The sequence below is a fragment of the Bubalus bubalis genome, chromosome 5 (genome assembly GCF_019923935.1).
Source record: "Bubalus bubalis isolate 160015118507 breed Murrah chromosome 5, NDDB_SH_1, whole genome shotgun sequence".
NCBI lineage: Eukaryota > Metazoa > Chordata > Mammalia > Artiodactyla > Bovidae > Bubalus > Bubalus bubalis.
In genome coordinates this window covers 81,718,858-81,743,495 of record NC_059161.1, presented here as the reverse complement: position 1 = coordinate 81,743,495, position 24,638 = coordinate 81,718,858, and the positions used below count along the sequence as shown (strand labels likewise).

Below are 24,638 nucleotides of genomic sequence, written 5' to 3'. Positions count from 1 at the left end.
TAACAACTGGACTCCGGGATGAACGGGAGAGCTGGGAGGTGGCGCGACGCGGGCGCCATGTTTATCCCCGCGATAGGAGGGCCGATTCCAGTGGGCGGAGCCTTGGAGGCCCTAACCCTGGAGAGGCGGAGTTGAATGAGGTAAGAGCAGGCGTCTGGTGTAGGCTTCTCTAACGGACTAGGTAGGTGGAATAGCCTAGGACGTTTAGGCCAACGTTTCGGGAATAAATTGTGGGGTCAGGCGGGTGGAATGCACGTGAACTGCAAGGAAACAGGCACTCCGCTTGACTTGCTCCCAGTGGCCTCACCTCTACTGAGGTTTCCTATAACTGTCCAGAGTCACTGCGGGTCTTGTGGGGGATGTGCGAGTGTGTGTCTCTGGCCAGGTGTGTTTTGTCGTGTTGTGTCCGCTTTTGCCTTCAGAAATCGCTTCTCCGTTAAATTGTGAGAGGATCGTACCTTGACCGTGACTCAAAATGTGTAACCTTTGTACTGGAAGCCTCTGTTACGCAAGCACTCCCAACTCCCCGCTCCACCTTCGAACTTGTGTTGTTACCTACAGGAGTTGCTTAACAGATCACAGGAGACATCCGCGGTGGATTTTTGTTGTTCGTTTTCTCAGTTCCCTAAATGGTTCAGTTCAGTCGCTCAATCGTGTCCGACTCTTTGTGACCCCATGAACCGCAGCAGGCCAGGCCTCCCTGTCCATCACCAACTCCCGGAGTTCACCCAAACCTATGTCCATCGAGTCGGTGATGCCATCCGACCATCTCATCCTCTGTCGTCCCCTTCTCCTCCTGCCTTCAATCTTTCCCAGCATCAGGGTCTTTTCAAATGAGTCAGCTCTTCGCATCAGGTGGCCAAAGTATGGGAGTTTCAGCTTCAGCATCAGTCCTTCCAATGAACACCCAGGACTGATCTCCTTTAGGATGGGCTGGTTGGATCTCCTTGCAGTCCAGGGACTCTCAAGGGTCTTCTCCAACACCACAGTTCAAAAGCATCAATTCTTCAGCACTCAGCTTTCTTTATAGTCCAACTCTCACATCCGTACATGACCACTGGAAAAACAGCCTTGACTAGACGGACCTTTGTTGGCAAAGTAATGTCTCTGCTTTTTAATATGCTCTCTAGGTTGGTCATAACTTTCCTTCCAAGGAGTAAGCGTCTTTTAATTTCATGGCTGCAATCACCATCTGCAGTGATTTTGGAGCCCAGAAAAATAAAAGTCAGCCACTGTTTCTACTGCTTCCTGAATGGTTACTGTGTTAAAAAGCTAAAAGTTTAAACTAGTTTAGTTTTGATGTTTTTTGTTTTTCCCAAAGTACTTACAAAAAGGAATGAGCTAAAAAAAAAAAATTAAAAAAAAAAAAAGGAATGATTTGGCTTGATCTCTAGTCCAACTCTTTGCGAACCCACGGACTGTGTAGCACCAGGCTCCTCTGTCCATGGGATTTTCCAGGCAAGAAAACTGGAGTGGGTTGCCATTTCCTCCTCCAGGGTATCTTCCTGACCCAGGAATCAAATCCTCAGCTTCTTGTATCATATAATAAAACCAGGAAAGCAGTTTAGTCTTATTTTGTGGATAGTGTCATGTTGGGATTGAATAGATCTGAAAGGTAATCTAGCCTCTTTACTCAATTTTGCTCTAAATGTTGAACAATTCCAGGCACAGATAGTCAAGTCTTGTAGGGTTTGTGAAGCACAGTAAGTTCCAGAACGGGGATTGCATGCCTTATCCCCTGCCATATTTCCAGAGTCCACTTGCCTCTGTAATTTGTGAAGCTCAGTACAAAAGGAAAATGCAGTGTCCCTTGTTCAAAATGCAATGGGAAAGTGCCATTAAAGCTACTAAGATATAAGTTGTCTCATTTCTTCTGTAGTATCTCTTTCAACTTGTCATGATGTTTTAACTAATATCATTAATTTGCTATTATTATCAAGGGCATTATTAATCATGCTATTTTATTGATTATTAATCACTATATTATTAATAATAGCATTAATTTGCTCTTTATTGTCAAGAGAAATTAAAAGGTTAATTCATTAGCACGAGATTTACCACTCTATATTGTGTAATACCAGTTTTAAATACAAACATAAGATTTAGCTTATATGCAGAATCACTGAAATTAGGCTTATGTATTTTGTTCTCACTCTAACACTGAACAAAACTAACACCCCTGTTTTTATTTCACTTCTTGATTTACTTCTTGATGCGTGCTCATTCTACCGACTCCATGAAATCCAGGGAATTTGATTCTCAGTGAACTCTCTTGGATTGTGGGTCCAACAGCATTTTACATTCACAGGACTTAAATGATTTATGTGAATGGGAAGCAAGAATTTGTTGCCAAAATCTTGACTCTCTGTGCATTGATGCCAACCAGAAACACGGAGACAGTTATGGCGAAGGAAATAGAGGCTTGCTTTCTTTGGCAGGCATAAAGGGAACACAGTAGGCTAGTACCTCAAGACCTGTGATCCTCTCCCTGGGTATTAGGGAGAGGTTATGCAAGATCCCCTGGAGAAGGGAATGGCAACCCACTCCAGTATTCTTGCCTAGAGAATTCCATGGACAGAGGAGCTGAGTGGGCTACAGTCATGGGGTTGCAGTGAGTCTGATTGAGCGACTAACACACAATGTAGTCAGGTCAGGAGTATGTGACTTGTTATGTCCTGGCAATAGCAGTCTTGCATCTTCTTCTGCAAAGTTTCAAAAAGGGTGGGGTTCCTGACAAGATTAGGGTGTATGCAACTAAGACCCAACTCATCCAAATAAATATTTTAGAAAAAAATAAAAATAAAATGACATTTGCTTTCCATTTTAGAATAAATCTTTTAATTCTGTATGGTAGCCATTTATTTTAATTATTATCAGCAAGTAAACTGCTCCTGGATACAGAGAGTTAAAGTTTTGGCTATCATCTGAGATATATATATATATATATATATATTCATAATTTAATAATGCTATATTTGCTAAATAAAGTTAAATTAAAATTAAAATATTTAAATGTCACTATATCTTGTTTCCAAGTATGTATAAGTGTGTTAATGTGTATGTATAAATATTCTATATTCTAAAAGGAAACAATGTTAAAAAATAAATGATGGGCAAGAAAAAAAATTTTTTTTTGCACTTTTAAAATTTTATTTATTTATTTTTTAGTTTATTTTAATTGGAAGCTAATTACTTTACAGTGTTGTGGTGGTTTTTGCCACACAGTGACATGAATCAGCCATGGGTGTACATGTGTCCCTCATCCAGAACCCCCCACCCTCTTCCCTCCCCATCCCATCCCTCAGGGTTGTCCTAGTGCACCGGCTTTGAGTGCCCTGTTTCATGCATGGAACCTGGACTGGTGATCTGTTTCACACATGATAATATACATGTTTCAGTGCTATTCTCTCAAATCATCCCACCCTTGCCTTCTCCCACAGAGTCCAAAAGTCTGTTCTTTATATCTGTGTCTCTTTTGCTGTCTCACATATAGGGTTGTTGTTACCATCTTTCTAAATTCCATATATATGCATTAATATACTGTATTGGTATTTTTCTTTCTGACTTACTTCATGTGTACCCCAATGTTCATTGCAGCACTGTTTATAATAGTTAAGACATAGAAGCAACCTAGATATCCATTGGCAGACGAATGGATAAGAAAGTTGTGGTACATATACACAATGGAATGTTACTCGGCTATTAAAAAGAACACATTTGTATCAATTCTACAGAGGTGGATGAAACTGGAGCCTATTATACAGAGAAAAATAATTTGCAAAGCAAGAAAAACAAAAAAATTTTTTAATGTATATAAGATGATGGGACTTCCCTGGAGGTATAGTGGTTAAGAGTCCATGCTTCCCCTGTAGGGGGCTTGGGTTCTATCCCTGGTTAGGGACTAAGATTCTGTGGCTTGTTCATGTGTGCTAAGTCACTTAAGTCATGTCCGACTCTTTGTGACCCCATGAAGTATAGCCTGCCAGGCTCCTCTGTTCATGGAATTCTCCAGGCAAGAATACTGGAGTGGGTTACCATGCACTTCTCCAGGTGATCTTCCCAACCCAGGGATTGAACCCATGTCTCTTGTGTCTCCCGCATTTATTGACAGGCAGGTTCTTTACCACTAGCACCACCTGGGAAGCCCTTGCATGAAGTGTATACAAGATACAAAATCTTTGTATGTATTTTCTGTCCATCTGAAATTATTTCAAAAGTTAAAATGGCTTATTCCTAAACAATTATAGTTTATTTCAATTTGAAAATATATTTCAGGGAATTCCCTGGAGGTCCACAGGCTTCCCAGGTGGCACTAGAGGTAAAGAATTCACCTGCCAATGCAGGAGACACCAGAGATTCAAGTTTGATCCCTGGGTCCGGAAGATTCCTCTGAAGGAGGAAATGGCAACCCACTCCAGTATTCTAGTCTGGAAAATTCCATAGACAGAAGAGCCTAGTGGGCTACAGTCCACAGGGTCACAAAAGAGGCAAACATGACTGAGCATGCACGCACCTAACCACCACCCTGGAGGTCCAGTGGTTAGGACTCCAAGCTTCACTTTCACTGCTGAGGGCTCAGGTTTGATGCCCTGGTCAGGGAACTAAGATTCTGCAAGTGGCATGTTGCTGCCAAAAAGAAAATATATTTGAGGTAATTAAAATATGATGATATAGGGTTTGGGGCCCAGTATCAACAGTTTACATTTTATTTGGGAGACCAAATTATGCATATTAAGTAAATAAAGGGCTTCCCTGGTAACTCAGTAAAGAATCTGCCTACAGTGTGAGAGACCAGGTTCCTTCCCTGGATCAGGAAGATCCCCTGAAGAAGGGGATCAACCCACTCCAGTATTCTTGCCTGGAGAATCCCATGGACAGAGGAACAGGGTAATAAATTTTGGTATTTGATCAAGTACTAAAGAAGTGTCAGGTCTTAAATATATGTTTGTGAAGGATGTGTTGTTTGAAACTATTGTCAAAATTAGAAATCCAGTTTCTAAGAAAATTATGAATCTTGAAAAAAAAAAAAAATTTGGAAGAGTATTTCAAATGTTGCCAAAGGACCACCTTTTACTTAGTAAGTAATGATATGTCTGGAGAAGGAAATGGCAACCCACTCCAGTATTCTTGCCTAGAGAATCCTGTGGACAGAGGAGCCTGGTGGGCTGCTGTCCATAGGGTCTCATAGAGTCAGACACGACTGAAGCAACTTACCATGCATGCATGCATGCATTGTAGAAGGAAATGGCAACCCACTTCAGTATTCTTGCCTGGAGAATCCCAGGGATGGAAGAGCCTGGTGGGCTGCCATCTATGGGGTCACACAGAGTCGGACACGACTGAAGCGACTTATCAGTAATGATATGTCAGACAGTATTCAGATTAATGAGGTATTCATTAACAATTTTAATGAGAAATCCAACAGTGTTCCTAGAAACACCCTTAAGAATTTTGTCTTTATTCCTTGCTGTGATTGGCCTAGAGTGGGATTTCTCCACCCACCTAGTATTACTTATGTTTGTTTGTGCTTTTTGGCTCACATTTTATTTAACTCTGTCTGCTTGCTCACCTCATCACCTGTACACTTGAGGTAAGATACTAATCTCTGCATAAATGTCTAATTATTGTAAAATACTTAGCATATATTTTTAAAAAATCAAATTATACTTCATTAGTTATCAGAATAATTGAACATTAAAGCTGTTTACCAAAAAAAAAGTTTATTTGTAAATGAAATGATTCGAATGTCAAAAGCTAATCATTTGTAGAAATTTCCATTTTTCTTAGTAATTTAAATTTTCTCTTGTAAAAGTGATAGTGTAAGAAACTCATTTAATTTTTAGCCTAATTGTCAAATACAAAATAGAAAACACAAGTAAATGATCTATTATAGAAGTACCTGAACATCCTACAACCAACTCTTATTCTACAACCACTTAAACACTTACTCATAAACCTTAGCAACTACCTACCTTTGCTTCAGCATCTATCTTCCTTAAACCAACTGTTAGAAAGATGCATGTTCAGTCCAGGTACATGACTGGAGAAAAATGAATCATGTGCCCTCTTGGTTTGGTATTCCTTTTGTCTATTTAAATGTCAGCTATTTAAGGTGTTAGTATTAAAAGAAGTTACTTGGACATTTCTCATTCCAGTTATTAAATACTAAAAGCTGTGGTTGCCTTTCTGTGAGGACAGACACCTAAATGCCCTTTTGCCTTCTTTATATAACTGAACTCTTTCATTTCCAGAGCTTTAGATGTTCATGCTTGGTGCACTGTGAACTCTTGCAATCATTAATCTACACTTGCTTTATCTTGTAAATCCTCATGAATTCTCACAACTCAGGTTGGGACTTGAACCCACTGTCTTTTGAGATCACACACTCAGGACTTAATGAAGCTCAAGTCTTTAGGTCTTATCTAAAGAAAGTATTCAGTGAGAGACAAAGTGATAGGAAGTAGATTTATTTACAGAGACATTTCAAAAATACACAGAAGAACTCCACAAAAAAGATCTTCATGACCCAGATAACCACAATGATGTGATCACTCACCTAAAGCCAGACATCCTGGAATGTGAAGTCAAGTGGGCCTTAGGAAGCATCACTGCAAACAAAGTTAGTGGAGATGATGGAATTCCAGTTGAGCTATTTCAAATCCTAAAAGGCGATGCTGTGAAAGTGCTGCACTCAATATGCCAGCAAATTTGGAAAACTCAGCAGTGGCCACAGGACTGGAAAAGGTCAGTTTTCATTCCAATCCCAAAGAAAGGCAATGCCAAAGAATGTTCAAACTACTGCACAATTGCACTCATCTCATACTCTATGCTGGCAAAGTAACTCTCAAAATTCTCCAAGTGAGGCTTCAACAGTACATGAACCGTGAACTTCCAGATGTTCAAGCTGGATTTAGAAAACGCAGAGGAACCAGAGATCAAATTGCCAACATCCATTGGATCATTGAAAAAGCAAGAGTTTGAGAAAAACATCTAATTTTGCTTTATTGACTATGCCAAAGCCTTTGACTGTGGATCACAACAAACTGGAAAATTCTTCAAAAGATGGGAATACCAGACCACCTGACCTGCCTCTTGAGAAATCTGTATGCAGGTCAAGAAGCAACAGTTAGAACTGGATATGGAACAATACACTGGTTCCAAATCGGGAAAGTAGTACATCAAGGCTGTTTACTGTCACCCTGCTATTTAACTCATATGCAGAATACATCATGCGCAATGCTGGGCTGGATGAAGGACAAGCTGGAATCAAGATTGATGGGAGAAATATCAATAACCTCAGATATGCAGATGACACCACCCTTATGGCAGAAAGCGAAGAAGAACTAAAGAGCCTCTTGATGAAAGTGAAAGAGGAGAGTAAAAAAGTTGGCTTAAAACTCAACATTCAGTGATGGACAGGGAAGCCTGGCGTGCTCCAGTCCATGGGGTTGCGGAGTCAGACACGACTGAGCAACTGAACTGAACTAATTTCATAAACAGAATGCCATCTGTCTCAAAAAGCAAGACGGCCTTGGAAGAAAGATGGACATTGTGGGCCAGCTCAGAAAGCTAGAGGTCCCAAAATGTAGGGTGGTTAGTTTTTATGGGCTGGGTAACTTCATAGGCTAACAAGTGGGAGGATTATTCCAACTATTTGGGGCAGAGATTTTCAGGAATTGGGCCACCACCCACTTTTTGGCCTTCTGTGGTTATGGTGCTTATGGGTGTGCCATTTAGATGCTAATGCTTTACAACTAATGCTCAAGGTCTACTGGAAGTTGAATCTTTTGCCATCTTGGACTTAGTTGGTTCAGACTAATTTTTCCCCAATGGCTATGTTATTCTTTTAAAGGTTGTGCCTTGTCCCCTAAGGAAGAAAGAAGATGGCTTGTGCTGAATATTCTTTTCATGTGCCAAGTCTAGAGGAGCTTGTTGGAGGTAAATACTATATTGAGTCTTTTTTATTATCCTAAGGGAAAAAAATAAAAATAAAACATTCTAAGATATGAGAGTCCAAATCTCTACCTCTCAAAAAAATCTAAATTCACCATTCAAATAGTCTTGATGAGATACTAACTTTACAGAATGAAAATGAATATGATAACCCAAGATTTAAATGTGTGTGGTGCCCAAAGAGTACACAGTTTTGCTTTATTAACTTTTTACCAGTTGCAGTACTCTTGAAATAATCTACTGTGATACATTAATCATGTTCCCAATCTACTACTTTTTCCCCCTCTCCTGATATGACAGACTGCCAGTGAACCTTGCTTAGGTTTTTCTGTGTATATTTTTAGGTATCTCACCTTATTTGAACAAGAATTTAAGGTAGTGTCACAGGATTAATTCGAGGGAAGGGATCTATTAATAGGTAAGAAAAATAAAGTGAAGCCAGGAGGGAGAAGGAATATATATATATATGTATAAAATTATGACAGATTCAAGGCAATGGCACCCCACTCCAGTACTCTTGCTTGGAAAATCCCATGGACGGAGGAGCCTGTTAGGCTGCAATCCATGGGGTCGCTAAGAGTCGGACACGACTGAGCGACTTCACTTTCACTTTTCACTTTCATGCATTGGAGAAGGAAATGGCAACCCACTCCAGTGTTCTTGCCTGGGGAATCCCAGGGACGGGGGAGCCTGGTGGCATGCTGTCTATGGGGTCGCACAGAGTCGGACACAACTGAAGCGACTTAGCATAGCATAGCAAGTTGATATTGGGCAGAAACCAACACAACACTGTAAAGCAATTTTCTTCCAATTAAAAAATAGATCCAACAAGCCTCAACTAAGACCTGTTGCAGTCAAATAAATAAATATTAAAAACAAAAAAGATTCTGGAGGGGTGCACAGATCCTTGTTTGGGGAACTAAGATCCCACATACCACCCAGCATGGCCAAATAATAAAGTTTAAAAAAAAGGTATAAACTGTTTCCAGTATCCCAGAAGACTCCTCACACTTTCTTAGTGAATATCACTTTCCCAGGAAGTGACCATTGTTGTGACTTCTGTGACCTTAGATTAGTTGCCTTTGTTTGAAATACAGATAAGTGAAGTCATATAGCACATACTTTCATGTCCTCTTTTGCTAAACATTTTGCCTGTAAACATTAATGAAGGTGTTGCATGTAATTGCTTACTTTCTAGCAGTTTAAATATTTACGTTTCAAGAAAATGAGTGCAGTGTTTATCTTCAGTGGTTTATAATCACTATAGCTCACAGTGGTATTTATGGAAGTATTTATGTATATTAGTATGCATATCTTGTGATTAATTATGTGTCTAGTATCTAAATAAGTTCATTAACAAGATTGTTCCCCCCTCTTTTTGTTTGTTTATATGATTTTTTTGGCAGCACAGCATGCGGGAGTACCTCCTTCAGTAGAAGCATGGGGTCTTAACTGCTGGCCCCCAAAGCTCCTTTTAAATTACTCAAGTTTAGGGACTTCCTGGCACTCCAGAGGGTAAGACTCCTTGCTTCCACTGCAGGTGGCAAAAATTCCATCCCTGTTCTGGGAACTAAGATCCCACATGCTGGGCGCTGCAGCCAGAAAAAAAAAAAAAAAATTACACAAGTTTAGGTTGGAAATAGGACACACAAAACAATCAAGGGAAGACTTGATCTGTGATGGCAAATTTCTACCTAATGATAACCCTTTTTCTTGTCTTCATTAGTCTTGCAGAAGGGGCTAACGGATAACTTTGCTGAAGTCCAGGTCTCTGTAGTTGATTGCCCTGATTTAACTAAGGAGCCATTTACCTTTCCTATAAAAGGTAAGCAATCTTTGCAATTAGCTTTTCCTTTTCAGACCAAATCTTTTCCTGAAACCAAAATTATTTTTAAGGATTATCTTAAATTATCTCCAGATAAAGGATATTGCCCCAACTTTTAGATTAAATTGTGTTTCATTTCTGTGTTTTCTAATATTGGTCAAATTTCATTTTATACCCTTGTAGGAAAATATGGTGTTTTATGTACTTTTGTAACTTTCATAGGCTACATAATAGCTATTCAGTAGGCTAGCATATGAATATCACATGAAAATTTTATTTTTAATTGTTCAAGTAACTGTTATGGAAACTTATTATAATTTTTATGTTTTATTTATTCAATATCAGAAGGGATCTTAAAAGCCTTGTATTTATTTGAATCATCTATTAAATATTTACATCCCTTTAACAAATTTGTCAACTGGTTACCAATGTTCAAAGTGAGGAGGGACATTAATATTGATACTGAAACAGACTCTGTGTAGCAGTGTCAAATTGATTCTCAGAGACAAAGAGTTTTCCGTGAAGTAGAAAAGAATAGCTTTATTACTTTGCCAGGCAAAGAGGGACATAGCAGACTAATGCTCTCAAAACTATGGGTCCCAAACTGAAGTGGGGGTTGTGGGGAGTCTTAGGGAGGGGTTAGTCATGGGGAGGGGTTTCTCATAAGGATCAGGGTGCTCGCAAGGCTTGCATTTGTTCAGTATAGAGATCGTCTCAGGCGGTCCTATGATCTGTGGTTCTCAAGGTTATTGAACTGTAACTTTCTCTTTGGAATGAAGAATGTTTCATCAAGTAGTTAACATCTTCCATTTGGTGGGGGTTTTAGTTCTGCAGAAGAGCTCAAGAATACTGTTCTGTATGTCCCTTACTGGAAGGACCCATTCGAAAAGACCCTGATGCTGGGAAAGATTGAAGGCGGGAGGATAAGGGGATGACAGAGGATGAGATGGTTGGATGGCATCACTGACTCAATGGACATGAGTTTGAGCAAGTTCCGGGAGTTGGTGATGGACAGGAAGACCTGGCGTGCTGCAGTCCAAGGGGTCACAAAGAGTCAGACACGACTGAGCGACTGAACTGAACTGGTATCACTTAAGGAAAAACCTGCCCCAAGGCTACACTATTTATTTTGGCTACTCTGGGCCTTAGTTGTGGCTCATGGGATCATCACCATGGCATGTGGACTCTTGGTTGTGGAATACATACAGATCCCCGACCATGGATTGAACCTGGGTCCCATGCATTGGGAATGTGGAGTCTTCACCACTGGACCACGAGGGAAGTCCCCTTAAAATATAACTTTAGCTAAAGCCCTCTACTCCCACAAAAAAAAGATTTTTAAAGGGCTAAGTCATTATAGACTAATATAGAAACTTCATCCAATCCAGACACTGGCCCCAGTTCTAGCCCTTGCCTTACCATCAACTCCATTGCCTTTATGTTACTAACTATATCAAGTCACACTTGGTTATGACAGTATTAGAAACACAAGTGGGGAACTCCTCAGCAATCCAGTGGTTAGGACTCCTAGTCAGGGAACTCAGATACCATAAGGCAAGTGGCCCAGCCAGAAAAACAACAAAAAAGAAAAAAAACACAGGTAGGACAGGGGTCCTAGCTACTTTTAGGTTGGCCAAAAGATTCATTTGTTTTTTTCCTAAAGATGGCTCTAATAGCACTTAGTTGCATTAAACTTCATTCAGACAGTTTTGTTAGATTATATTGTGACAGCTGTCATATCAGCATACATTTTTAAAAAACTTATCAAAATGGATAAGTTTTGTGTAACCATTTTAGTATTGAAGATAGAAGAAAAAAAGCAACATTTTCAGCATATTATGCTTTATTACTTGAAGAAAGGTAAAAACACAACTGAACCCCCAAAAAAGATTTGTGCAATGTATGGAGAAGGTGCTGTGACTGAAAAAATGTGTCTAAAGTGGTTTGTGAAGTTTTCTGCTGAAGATACAGTGGATGATGCTCCATGGTCAAGTAGACCAGTTAAAATTGATAGCTATCAAATTGAGACATTAATTGAGAATAATCGACTTATACCATGCAAGAGATTGCTGACACACTCAAAATATCCAGTGCTGAAAATCATTTGCAGCAGCTTGGTTATATTCATTGCTTGGACATTTGGGTTCCACATAAGTTAAGCAGAGAAAACCTTCTTGACTATATTGCCACATGCGATTCTCTACTTAAATGACATGAAAACATTCTTTAAAAAAAAAAATTGTGATGGGCGATGAAAAGTGAATACTGTACAATAATGTGGAATGGAAGAGATTGTGGAGTAAGTGAAATGAACCACCACCAACCACACCAAAGGCTGGTCTTCATCCAAAGAAGGTGATGTTGTGAATATGGAGAGATTTGGAAGGGAGCCCATTCTACTATGAGCACCTTCTGGAAAATCAAACAAGTTAATTCCAAAAAGTACTGTTCCCAATTAGAACAACTGAAAGCAGCACTTGACGAAAAGTGTCCAGAATTAGTCAACAGAAAATGCATAATCCTCCATAATGCAAGGCTACATGTTTCTTTGATGACTAAGCAAAATCTGTTATAGCTTGACTGGGAAATTCTAATTCATCTGCCATATTCACCAGACATTGTACCTTTGGATGTCCATTTATTTCGGTCTTTACAAGATTTTCTTCATGGAAAGAATTTCAGTTCCCTAAAAGACTGTTAAAGGCACCGAGAACAGTTCTTTGCTCAAAAAGGTAGAAAGTGTTGGGAAGATGGAATTATGAAGTTACCTGAAAAATGGCAGAAGGCAGTGGAACAAAATAGTGAATACTTTGTTCAATAAAATTCTTGGTGGAAACGAAAAATGTGTGTTTTATTTTTACTTTAAAAACTGGAGGAAATTTTTGGCCAACACAATACAGATTCTGACCCCTGCTATTTGTAAAATGATGAGAATGGAAAACTTATATACTCTTTTTTTTTTTTAAAATTGAAGTATAGTTGATTTACGATGTTGTGACAATCTCTGCTGTACAGCAGAGTGATCAGTTATACACATATATACCTTCTTTTTTTATATTTTCCATTATGGTTTATCACAGGATATAGAGTAAAATGTGTATACTCTCTTAAAAAATATTTATTTATTCATTCATTTATTTCACTGCACCTGGTCTTAGTTGTAGCATGCAGAATCTTTAGTTGCAGCATATGGGATCTAGTTCCCTGACCAAGGATTGAACTCAGGCCCCTTGCATTGGGAGCTCAGAATCTTAGCCACTGGATCACCAGGGAAGCCCCAAAAGTTATTGTTGTTCAGTCGCTCAGTTGTATCCGACTCTTGGCAATCCTATGGACCTTATACAGCATGCCAGGTTTCCTTGTCCATCACTCTCTCCCGGAGTTGACTCAAACTCATGTCCATTGAGTTGGTGATGCCATCCAACCATCTCACCCTCTGTCGTCCCCTTCTCCTGCCCTCAATCTTGCCCAGCATCAGGGTCTTTTCCATTGAATTGGGTCTTCACATCAACTGGCCAAAGTATTGGAGCTTCAGCATCAGTCCTTCCAATGAATATTAAGGGTTGATTTCCTTTAGGATAGACTACTTTGATCTCCTTGCTGTCCAAGGGACTCTCAGGAGTCTTCTCCAGCACTATACTTTGAAAGCGTCAATTCTTTTAAAAGATATATACTCTTAATAAGTGTCTTCTGGTATTTTATACTTAGATGTAGATGTTCACCTATTTTTAAGGTGTATTTTCTTTTTAGGTATCTGTGGAAAAACTAGAATTGCAGAAGTAGGAGGTGTGCCTTACTTACTGCCTCTTGTAAATGAAAAAAAAGTAAGTGTATTTTTACTTTTCACATTCACATGAAGATTATGGAAATTGATTCCTATTTTTATTCTTAGAAGATCCACTGACCAATGTGACAAGCAAATGTTAATGGACTCAGTAACAAAAAGTAAACCTGGGAATTTATGTAAGTCAGTTTTAAATAATATGCTTTTTCTCTTACTTAGGTTTATGATTTAAATAAGATTGCAAAAGACATCCAGCTTCCTGGAGCTTTTGTTCTTGGAGCAGGAGCAGGCCCATTTCAGACTCTTGGATTCAATTCTGAGGTCAGCATATTATCATATGTTATATATAATATGTAATATATATTATATATTAATATAATTATTTTAATTTATTGATTTGAGACTTAGTTTGCCTTTTTCCTTTTACTGCCTTATCAGAAATCCTGTCATCTGAATGAATTGTAAGTGGTTGATATCATACCTCTCTGCAGATTTGATACTGTTTGATACTGACTTAGAGTATAGAACATGCTCCAGTTAGTCGAACTGAAATGGAGCACTAATCTCTAATTTAGATTTTCTTAAGACATACATTCAGTCATAGATGAGTCTATCAAAGGTCCTGCTGTGGTTTGTCGAGGACTCTGGACTGTGAAAGATTTTGGTTCATACACATCAGAGGATTCCTAGCTTTTCTGACCTTGGCTAGTTCAAAGACAGCTTTCAATCAGAAGATGCATGAAATGTTTAATGATCTAGTCAACTCCCTCTTTCAAACCAATAGTAGGGATCTAGCCCCGTAGTATGATTATTATTTATGAAAGGTAATATCCATCAGTGTGTACATCAATACATTTCCAACATAAAAATGTCAGTGCTTCTTCACATCTCATGAACAGAGAGTGAATAACCTCCTCAGTTTGCATATTCTCTCTCACTGCCTCTTACAGCTGTGACTGTTAGTCAATAATCATACAAGCCCTTTTACAGAAACATTAATATAAATTGCCTAGTGTTCAAGATAGAAAAAGTTAAAAATTTAAAATGAGAAAATTTAAAGCAAATGTCACAATCTCATAGAAACACCATAATACTGTAAACATTTTATAAAATGTTTTTTCCAGCTTTTTGAGATTTGTAAATCTTTAACATTTTAATATAACATTAAATATTCTATTTTTCATGTTTTATTATTAGATCTTGAAATAAAATGTCTTAAAGTCTAGGGCAAAATATTTTGTCACATTTTCAAGATATTCTGTTTTGCATAGAGATTCTAGGATTGACTAAGTACCTTATTTACTTTTCTTTTCAGTTTATGCTACTTGTTCGAACAGAAGGTGAACACAAACCTCCTGTGAATGGAAGTTACTTTGCTCGTGTTAACCCTGCAGATGGAGGGTGTCTACTAGAGAAATACAGTGAGAAATATCATGATTTTGGGTGTGCATTACTGGCTAATCTTTTTGCCAGTGAAGGCCAACCTGGGAAGGTGATTTTGTTCATAAAAATGCAATATTCTCCAAAATTTCTCAGAGAGCTAAAAATCTGAATGCTTATTGCTACTGTAATTTTCTTAAGAAAATCCAAAGCTACCCAAGCCAAAGCTCTTTAAATAATCCAGTTATGAAAGATTCAGAAAGTACTGCAGGCAGAGTGAAAGTCTCATTTAAAACTAAGGTTAAGAATAATACTAGTAAACAATAGCCTTTTTCCAAGGAACTAAAAGGTAATAGGATATTCTTGAGTTAGTCAAATAGATGAACCATGCAGCTGAAGTAGATAATGTCTACCTACAGTTAGTACATATGTAACTTGCTCATTCCTGACTGATCAGACATTGATTGAGATAGCTATAAATAATGGGATTATATTATAAATTATAGAAATTATAGAAAGAAGAGATAAGGAGAATTAATGCCCCACTTCATATTTATTTCCTGTTAGTACCAAAAAAAAAAAAAGATGATTTCATATTCCAAAATTGTAATGATGGTCACACAACTCTATAAATATACTGAAAGCCGTTGAATTGTTTAAATGGATGGATTGTACGGTATGTGAATTGTATCCCCAATAAAGCTGGTTTTTTTTAAAGATTATTTCAGTTTTAGCAGTAGTGAGAACTCTCAGATTTTATACAGAGATAACTACTTCAGCCACTTTGAGAAATGAGGTGGTGAAGCAAAAATACCTACTAAAGTGGAGGTAATAGAAGTCCAGAATTTTAAAGGAAATGAGAAAATATAGTCATTTCTCCTCTCTAGTTATCAGAAATTAATCCCTTAAATCAAAGAATTCTCAATCTTATACCATATGGACATATAATAAGAATCTCAAGAGTTCAGTGTTGAATTTAGCTATAAATTTATAAAATTAAGCTATAACTCTCCTTCTCAGTCCAAGAAAGCATGAATAAGACATTATTAGAGTAAACGATATATCTTACATATATATATATATTATTAAGACTTAGAGGACTGAGACACTTCTGCTAATATCTGGGTGCTCAAAACAAACGAATATTTGCTTGATGGCACTGAATTATATAATGTTTCAGTTTGGTAGTTATTTGCATAATATTTTGCAGCTTAGAACAATGGTATGTACATTTATGTTCTCTCTAGGTCATTGAGGTGAAAGTCAAAAGAAGAACTGGAAAACTTAACTTTGTGACATGTATGAGGCAGACTCTTGAAAAACATTATGGAGATAAGCCTGTAGGAATGGGAGGTGCTTTCATAATTCAGAAGGGAAAAGTGAAGACTCACATTATGGTAAAGGCCTCTGCACATGTGTGTGTGTGTGTGTGCATGTGCTTAAGATTGTAGGAGATTTTAATATACATTGAGAATTTAACCTTTAAAGACGTTCTGAACAAATCCTTTTACTATGATCGTATTACCTTAAAATTTAAATGACAAAGAATACTGTAAAGCATGTTATATGATAAGGTCCTGCTAGAGTGCTTTCTTCATGTTAATAATAGAACTTTCTTCTTAGTTTCAAAGATCAAGATAGCTCTGATTATAAGCCTTGAAAGTGCAAGTGCAAGTTGATCAGTTGAGTCTGACTCTTTGCGACCCCATGGATTATACAGTTCAGTCCATGGAATTCTCTAGGCCAGAATACTGGAGAGGGTAGCCTTTCCCTTCTCCAGGGGATCTTCCCAACCCAGGGATTGAACCCAGGTCTCCTGCATCGCAGGTGGATTCTTCACTAGCTGAGCCACAAGGGAAGCCCAAGAATACTGGAGTGGGTAGCCTTTCCCTTCTCCAGGAGATTTTCCCAACCCAGGAATCGGACCAGGGTCTCCTGCATTGCAGGCGGATTCTTTACCAACTGAGTTATCAGGGAAGCCCAAAGTTAATTTGGAGTCAGGCTCTCCTGCCCTGACGGCACCCCAGCCTTAGAAACTGATCATTTCCATTGCTAGAATCCCAACCTCAGTATATTGAGTTTACTGTTAAGGTGGTTGTCAAAAAAAAGATGGTTGTGGTTTAGGGAAAAAAGTCATTATGAAAATTATAATCTTATATGATGCTGTGCAAGTGCTGCACTCAGTATGTCAGCAAATTTGGAAAACTCAGCAGTGGCCACAGGATTGGAAAAGGTCATGTTTCATTCCAATCCCAAAGAAAGGCAATGCCAAAGAATGCTCAAACTACTGCACAATTGCACTCATCTCACATGCTAGCAAAGTAATGCTCAAAATTGTCCAAGCCAGGCTTTGACAGTACATGAACCGTGAACTTCCAAATTTCAAGCTGGATTTAGAAAAGGCAGAGGAACCAGACATCAAATTGCCAACATCTGTTGGATCATCGAAAAAGCAAGAGAGTTCCTGAAAAAATCTACTTCTGCTTTATTGACTATGCCAAAGCCTTTGACTGTGTGGACCACAACAATCTATGGAAAATTCTTAAAAAGATGGGAATACCTGACCACTTGACCTGCCTCTTGAGAAATCTCTATGCAGGTCAGGAAGCAACAAGTAGAACTGGACATGGAACAACAAACTGGTTCCAAATCGAGAAAGGACTATGTCAAGGCTGTATATTGTCACCCTGCTTATTTGACTTATATGCAGAGTACATCATGACAGATGCTGGGCTGGATGAAGCACAAGCTGGAATCAAGATTTCTGGGAGAAATATCAATAACCTCAGATATGCGGATGACACCACCTTTATGGCAGAAAGTGAAGAACTAAAGAGCCTCTTGATGAAAGTGGAAGAGGAGAGTGAAAAAGTTGCTTGAAGCTCAACATTCAGAAAATGAAGATCATGGCATCTGGTCCCATCACTTCATGGCAAATAGATGGGGAAACAGTGGAAACAGTGAGAGACTATTTGTTTGGGCTCCAAAATCACTGCAGATGGTGACTGCAGCCATGAAATTAAAAGATGCTTGCTCCTTGGAAGAAAAGTTATGACCAACCTAGACAGCATATTAAAAAGCAGAGACATTATTTTGCCAGCAAAGGTCTAGTCAAAGCTATGGTTTTTTGAGTAGTCATGTATGGATGGGAGGGTTAGACTATAAAGAAAGCTGAGCGCCAAAGAATTGATGCTTTTAAATGTGGTGTTGGAAAAGACTCTTGAGAGTCCCTTGGACTGCAAGGAGATCCAAGCAGTCCATCCTAAAGGAAATCAGTCCCTGAATATTCATTGGAAGGACTGATGCTGAAGCTGAAGCTCCAGGTGGCTGAAGGCCATCTGATGCAAAGAACTAACTCATTAGAAAAGACCCTGATGCTGGGAAAGATTGAAGGCAGGAGAAGGGGATAACAGAGGATGAGATGGTTGGATGGCATCACTGACTCAATGGACATGAGATTGAGTAAACTCTGGAAGTTGGTGATGGACAGAGGCCTGGAGTGCTATAGTCCATGGGGTCACAAAGAGTTGGACACAACTGAGTGACTGAACTGGACGAACTGTAAAAAAAAAAAAAGAATATATTTATAAGATATTAATGATGGGCAAACCAGGTCATCTAGGATTTCACAAATAATTTTTGGTACTTCCCTGGTGGTCCAGTGGTTAAGTATACACCCGCCATTTCAAGGGACACAAAGTTTGATCCCTGGTCCTGGAAGATCCCACATGCCACAGGGCAGCTAAGTCCACAAGCCACAACTACTGAGCCCACACACTCTAGAGCCCATGCTCTGCTACAAGAGAAGCCATTGCAAATGAGAGGCCCACGTACCACAGCTGGAGAGTGGCCCTTGCTTTCAGCAACTAGAGAAAGCCCTCATGTAGCAACAAAGACCCAACACAGCCAAAAATAAAATAAACAAAAAAATTATTTAAAAAAATAATAATTTTTGGTAGGTGAGTGAATGAAGTGTCGTTGTTCATTCCCAAGTCATTTCAGACTCTTTGTGATCCCATGGACTGCAGGACGCTAGGCTCCTCTGTCCTCTATTTCCCAGAGTTTGCTCAAATTCATGTCCATTGAGTCAATGATGAACAAAATGTAAAAGTGTTACACTTTAATGTTGTTTTGTTTTAACAATGAAGCTGTCACAAAATATATTGTTTTAAAATTTTTAGTCTGATAATTTTAAATGGCAAACCAGCTGATCTCACATATAAATACATATTATGAAACTACTTAATTACTTTTCCAAATTATTTACAACAAAATTAAAGGTCAATCCATTTGTAAATACCAAATGATTATAGGATTTTTAAAAAATCAAATAAACAATACTTCATTACAAACTGTAGTTAACATGGTGTACATTAGATCTTTAAACTTATTCGTCTTACAACTGAATTTTGTACCCTTTGATCAGCATCTCCTCATTTCACTCCCATCCTACCTCAGCCTCTGACAACCACCGCACTACTGTTTCTCTAGACTGGACTTTTTCAGATTCCACATACAAGTGATATCACCCAATATTTGTCTGCGACTGGCTTATTTCACTCAGTATAGTATCCTCCAAGTTCATCTACATTGTTACAAATGGTGGGATTTCCTGCTTTTTAAAGTCTGAATGATATTTCATATATATATATATATATATATATATATCACAACTAGAAAGATAGGTAATAATTTCTTTGTCCCTTCATCCATTATTGTTGTTATTGTTTAGTTGCTAAGTGTCTGACTCTTTGGCACCCCATGGACTACAGCATACCAGGCTCCTCTGTCCTCCACTGTCTCCCAGAATTTGCTCCAATTTATGTCCATTGAGTTGGTGATGCCATCCAACCATCTCAGTATCTGTCGCCCACTTCTCCTCCTTCCCTCAGTCTTTCCCAGCATCAGGGTCTTTCCCAATGAGTTGTCTCTTCGTACGAGGTAGCCAAAGTATTGGAGCTTCAGCTTCAGCATCAGTCCTTCCAATGAATATTCAGGGTTGATTTCCTTTAGGATTGACTGATTTGATCTCCTTGCAGTGCAAGGGACTCTCAAGAGTCTTCTCCAACACCACAGTTCGAAAGCATCGATTCTTCGGTGTTCGGCCTTCTTTATGGTCCAATTCTCACATCCATAGATGACTACTGGAAAAACCATAGCTTTGGCTATATGGATTTTTGTCGGCAAAGTACTATCTCTGCTTTTTAATGCGCTGTCTAGGTTGGTCATAGCTTTTCTTTCAAGGAGCAAGCGTCTTTTAATTTCCTGGCTGTTTTCTTCCATTGACAGACACTTAGGTTGTGTTTCCCAGTCTTGGCTATCATGAATAATGCTGCAGTGAACATTGGAGTCCAGATATCTCTTCAAGATGGTGATTTCATTTACTTTGGATATATACCTAGAAGTAGAATTGCTAGATCATATGGTAGTTTTATTTTTAATTTTTTGAGGAACTTCCATAATGGTTGTACCAGTTTACATTCCCACTAGCATTGTACAAGGGTTGTCTTTTCTCTACATCCTCACCAACACTTTATCTCTTGTCTTTTTGGTAACTGCCATCTTCACTAAAATGAGCTGATGTCTCATGGTTTTGATTTGCATTTACCAAATGAATAGTGATATTGAGTGCTTCTTCATATACCTGTTGCCCATTTGTATGTCTTCTTTGGAAAAAATGTCGAATTCAGTTCTTTGATCATTAAAAAAAATTTTTTTTTGCTCATGAATTCCTTATGTATTTTAGATATTAACCCCTTATCAGATATATGGTTTGCAGATATTTTCTCCCATTCCATAGGTTGCCTTTTCATTTTGTTGACTGGTCTTTTCTTTGCTGTACAAAAGCTTTTTAGTTTAATGTAATTCCACTTGTTTTCCTTTTGTTACCTGTACTTTTGATGCCAAATCTAAAAAGTCAAGTCCAATGTCTTAAAACTTTCTCCCGATGTTTTCTTCTAAAAGTCTTTATAGCTTTAGCTCTTATATTTAGGTGTTTTATCCATTTTTAGTTTTTGTATCTGGTATGAAATAAGGGTCTAACTTCATTTTTTTGCATATGGACATCAGTTTTCCAAGTATTGTTTGTTAAAAAGATAGTCCTTTCCCATTGAATGGTCATGGCATCCTTGTCAGAATATATGCAAGGATGTACTTCTGGGATCTCTTCTGTTCCATTGATCTGTATACCTGTCTTTATGCTAGCATCACACTGTTTTGATTACTACAGCTTTGCAGTAAGCTTGATATCAGGAAGTGTGAGACTTCCAACTTTCTTCTTCTTTTTCAAGATTGTTTTGACGATTTGGGGCCCCTTGAGATTCCATATGAATTTTCGATGGATTTTTCTGTTTCTGCAAAAACACCATTGGGATTTTGATAGGAATTGCAGTGAATCTGTAGATCATATTTGATAGTACTGACATGTCAACAGTATTAAATTGTCCAATCCATGAGCACAAGATGCCTTTTCATTTATTGGAGTCTTTTAAAATTCATTTCAGCAATGCTTTGCACTTTTCAATGTACAAGTCTTTAGCCTCCTTAAGTGTATTCCTCCTCAATATTTTATTCTTTTTGATGCTTCTACTCCACTTTCAATGCCTTGCTTTTTTTTTTTCCATCTAGCAATAGCAATAATAACATTTAAGACTGGGATGAGGATATGCTCATAGGAAAGCTGAGAAGCTATGAAAAATAAAAATACAGCAATAGACTCCTTTATTTATTCACTTATATCTTTCAGTGTGTACACACGGGTTGGCGGTCCTTTTGAAAACTAGGGTATATGAATCTCCTGGTGCCAAAAGTAGCAGTAGAATGTATAAGAAAGCTTAAAGCTTTTAACAATGAAATTATATGTAAATTTTTAGCTCAGAAATATTCAGTATGTTTACATGTTTAATGGCCTCTTATTGTAGCCTGCAGAATTTTCTTCCTGTCCATTGAACTCTGATGAAGACGTGAATAAATGGTTGCGTTTTTATGAGATGAAGGCTCCTTTGGTTTGTCTGCCAGTTTTTGTCTCCAGAGACCCTGTAAGTCTATGTCTGTCTTTTACATTGAAAGATATTACAGTGGTAATGCTTGATTTTTAGAATATTCGTTTAAAATAATTAAGCACTTTTTGTGTTCTTAATTAAGAACTAGGATAGTTTCTAGAATTACCTTGAAAGGTAAGGAAGCAAGTAGCTGACTACTTAAGATCTAGGCAAAGTAGATTTTACCTTTGAAGAATTGAAGGCACCAAACATTTTAAATAGCATCCAAAGTTATGTTATTAAACAGTAGAATCAGGACAGGATTCAGATCTATTTGCTGTTCTTCATACTATTCATCATATTCTAGTTTTCTACCCTTGAAAAATAATAATATAGACTAATTCAAACCAAATATCTACCACTGTTCTGTCTAGTTATATCTTTTGATCTAGTGATTACATGTTTAGGAATTAATCATTAAATATATGCTTACATGATAAAATGATTAGTGAAAAGGGTTATTCATGACATCATTGTTGTAATAGCAGAAGAGCTGGAAATAATCTAAATCGCATTTGGAAAGAATTAGGAAGCTCTCATGATCTGAAAGCTATATTGTTAATTTAAGAAAAACAACATACAGCATAGTAGCTGCAGAATACTACCTATGAGTAATTTAAAAAATAGATCTTTCTGGGAGGATATAGAAGATCCTGCTTACTGTGGTTGCCTTTAAGGAAAGGAGGGGTAATGGCAGGAGTTGGAAAGATACATTTTACTGAATATAAACTTTTGCACCCTCTGAATTTTGATTCATGTGACTGTATTACCTATCCCAAAAAATTACTGTAGCCTAAACTTAAAAGGTCTCCTATCCCCTAAGTTCTAATTGGAAGACTAACAGATGGCTCCTCTGTCATTCTAGGGGTTTGATTTGCGGTTGGAGCACACTCATTGTTTCAGTCATCATGGAGAAGGTGGACACTACCATTATGACACCACTCCAGATATAGTGGAGTACCTCGGATACTTCTTACCTGCCGAGTTTCTCTATCGCATTGATCAACCAAAAGAGACCCATTCATTTGGGCGAGATTAAATCATCTGGTACTTGTTTAGAAAAAAGTAATAATTAACTAAGGTTAATTGATTGATTAACTCATTAATTGATACTAATATAAAGTCTAATAGAAATGATCTCACTACTTAAGCCCTATTTTGGGGGGCCTTTAAAATGAAAGTTATGTTAACATTGGGTTCTGTGTTTTCACAGATCTATCTGAGAGGGACTATTGGGAACACAATACACATGATGGAGATGTTCTTCATTATTTTTAATCTAAAAATCATTCTTATGTTTATAATTAAGTATAAACATGATTAAGAATTAAGTGATTATTCCTACTGCTAAGTCGCTTCAGTTGTGTCTGACTCTGTGTGACCCCATAGACGGCAGCCCACCAGGCTTCCCCGTCCCTGGGATTCTCCTGGCAAGAACACTGGAGTGGGTTGCCATTTCCTTCTCCAATGCATGAAAGTGAAAAGTGAAAGTGAAGTCGCTCAGTCGTGTCCGACTCCTAGCGACCCCATGGACTACAGCCTACCAGGCTCCCCTGTCCATGGGATTTTCCAGGCAAGAGTACTGGAGTAGGGTGCCATTGCCTTCTCCTAGCTAATAGTAATTTACATTTGTATAACATTACTCAATTTTTAGTCTCACAACTGCTAAGTGGATGTTTCTGGGTATTAGAAAGATCAGTGTTGGAATATTGATTATTGTTAAATCTTTCTACTGAATTTTAAAAATCCATTTTAGAAGTCAGAGTACACTTTTTTTTTTCATGGAATAAGGTGGTCAGAGGGAGCACCTTTACTTCTTTTGGTGAAGTTGAACCATAATTAGAAGTTTGCAGTTTGCCTTTCACAAATGTCAGTTGGAAGCAGTTTGTATCTTGTTGGTTATTTGCAAGAAGAGAAGGGGAAAAAAAAGTATCAAAATATGACTTTGAAGTGTATATAATTTATAAGTGAGGCTGTTGCTAAATATGACTACTGTCCTTTGTGAAATATAAAATCATACTTTACCAATTATAATGGTTGAGATTTTCCTCAGTGTTTTTCTATAATAATCATTTACCAAAAACAACTCTCTAATCTTATAATACCAACACTACAGATTTAGGAGCTTTTTAGTACTAAGCATATAATAAATCATCAGGAAATATGTTTTGATTGTCTTTGGATGTTAACTATAATGTGTCCTATGAGTATAAATCCCTAAATGTTACTTTTAAGTAAACACTAGTCTCTAACAAAAAAATGAATAAAAATTTTATATTCATAATATGATACTGTGTTTCTATTTTTTAATTTTTATTTGTGTATTTGGCTGTGTTGTCTTAGTTGAGGCACTGGAGATCAATCTTCATTGTGGCATGGCAGATCTTTGGTTGCAGCATGAGAACTCTGGGCTGTGGCATATGGAATATGGTTCCTCCACTAGGGATCCAACCCAGGCCCCCTGCACTGGGAACCTGGAATCTTAGCCACTGCACCACCAGAGAGACCCTGTGTTTCATATTAATATCTTCAGTTCAGTCGCTCAGTCATGTCTGACTCTTTGTGACCCTATGAATCGCAGCACGCCAGGCCTCCCTGTCCATCACCAACTCCCAGAGTCTACTCAAACTCATGTCCATCAAGTCAGTGATGCCAT

At 38.0% G+C, this 24,638-nt stretch overlaps 1 protein-coding gene across 2 annotated transcripts; it reads left to right on the top strand.

The window, feature by feature from the left end:
• The first annotated feature begins 8 nt into the window (after window positions 1–8).
• On the top strand, window positions 9–23,450 carry C5H11orf54 (chromosome 5 C11orf54 homolog). 2 transcript variants are annotated; one of them, XM_006061537.4, is made up of 9 exons: window positions 9–140; window positions 7,853–7,938; window positions 9,680–9,778; window positions 13,529–13,602; window positions 13,782–13,883; window positions 14,878–15,054; window positions 16,190–16,339; window positions 21,863–21,979; window positions 22,848–23,450. In XM_006061537.4, exons 2-9 carry the CDS (start codon window positions 7,884–7,886, stop codon window positions 23,019–23,021), a joined length of 948 nt encoding a protein of 315 aa, XP_006061599.1. In that variant the 5' UTR covers window positions 9–140; window positions 7,853–7,883; the 3' UTR covers window positions 23,022–23,450. The 2 variants fall into 2 exon arrangements, with proteins under 2 accessions (XP_006061599.1, XP_006061598.1); XM_006061536.3 differs by having other exon boundaries at window positions 117–181.
• Window positions 23,451–24,638: the final 1,188 nt, after the last annotated feature.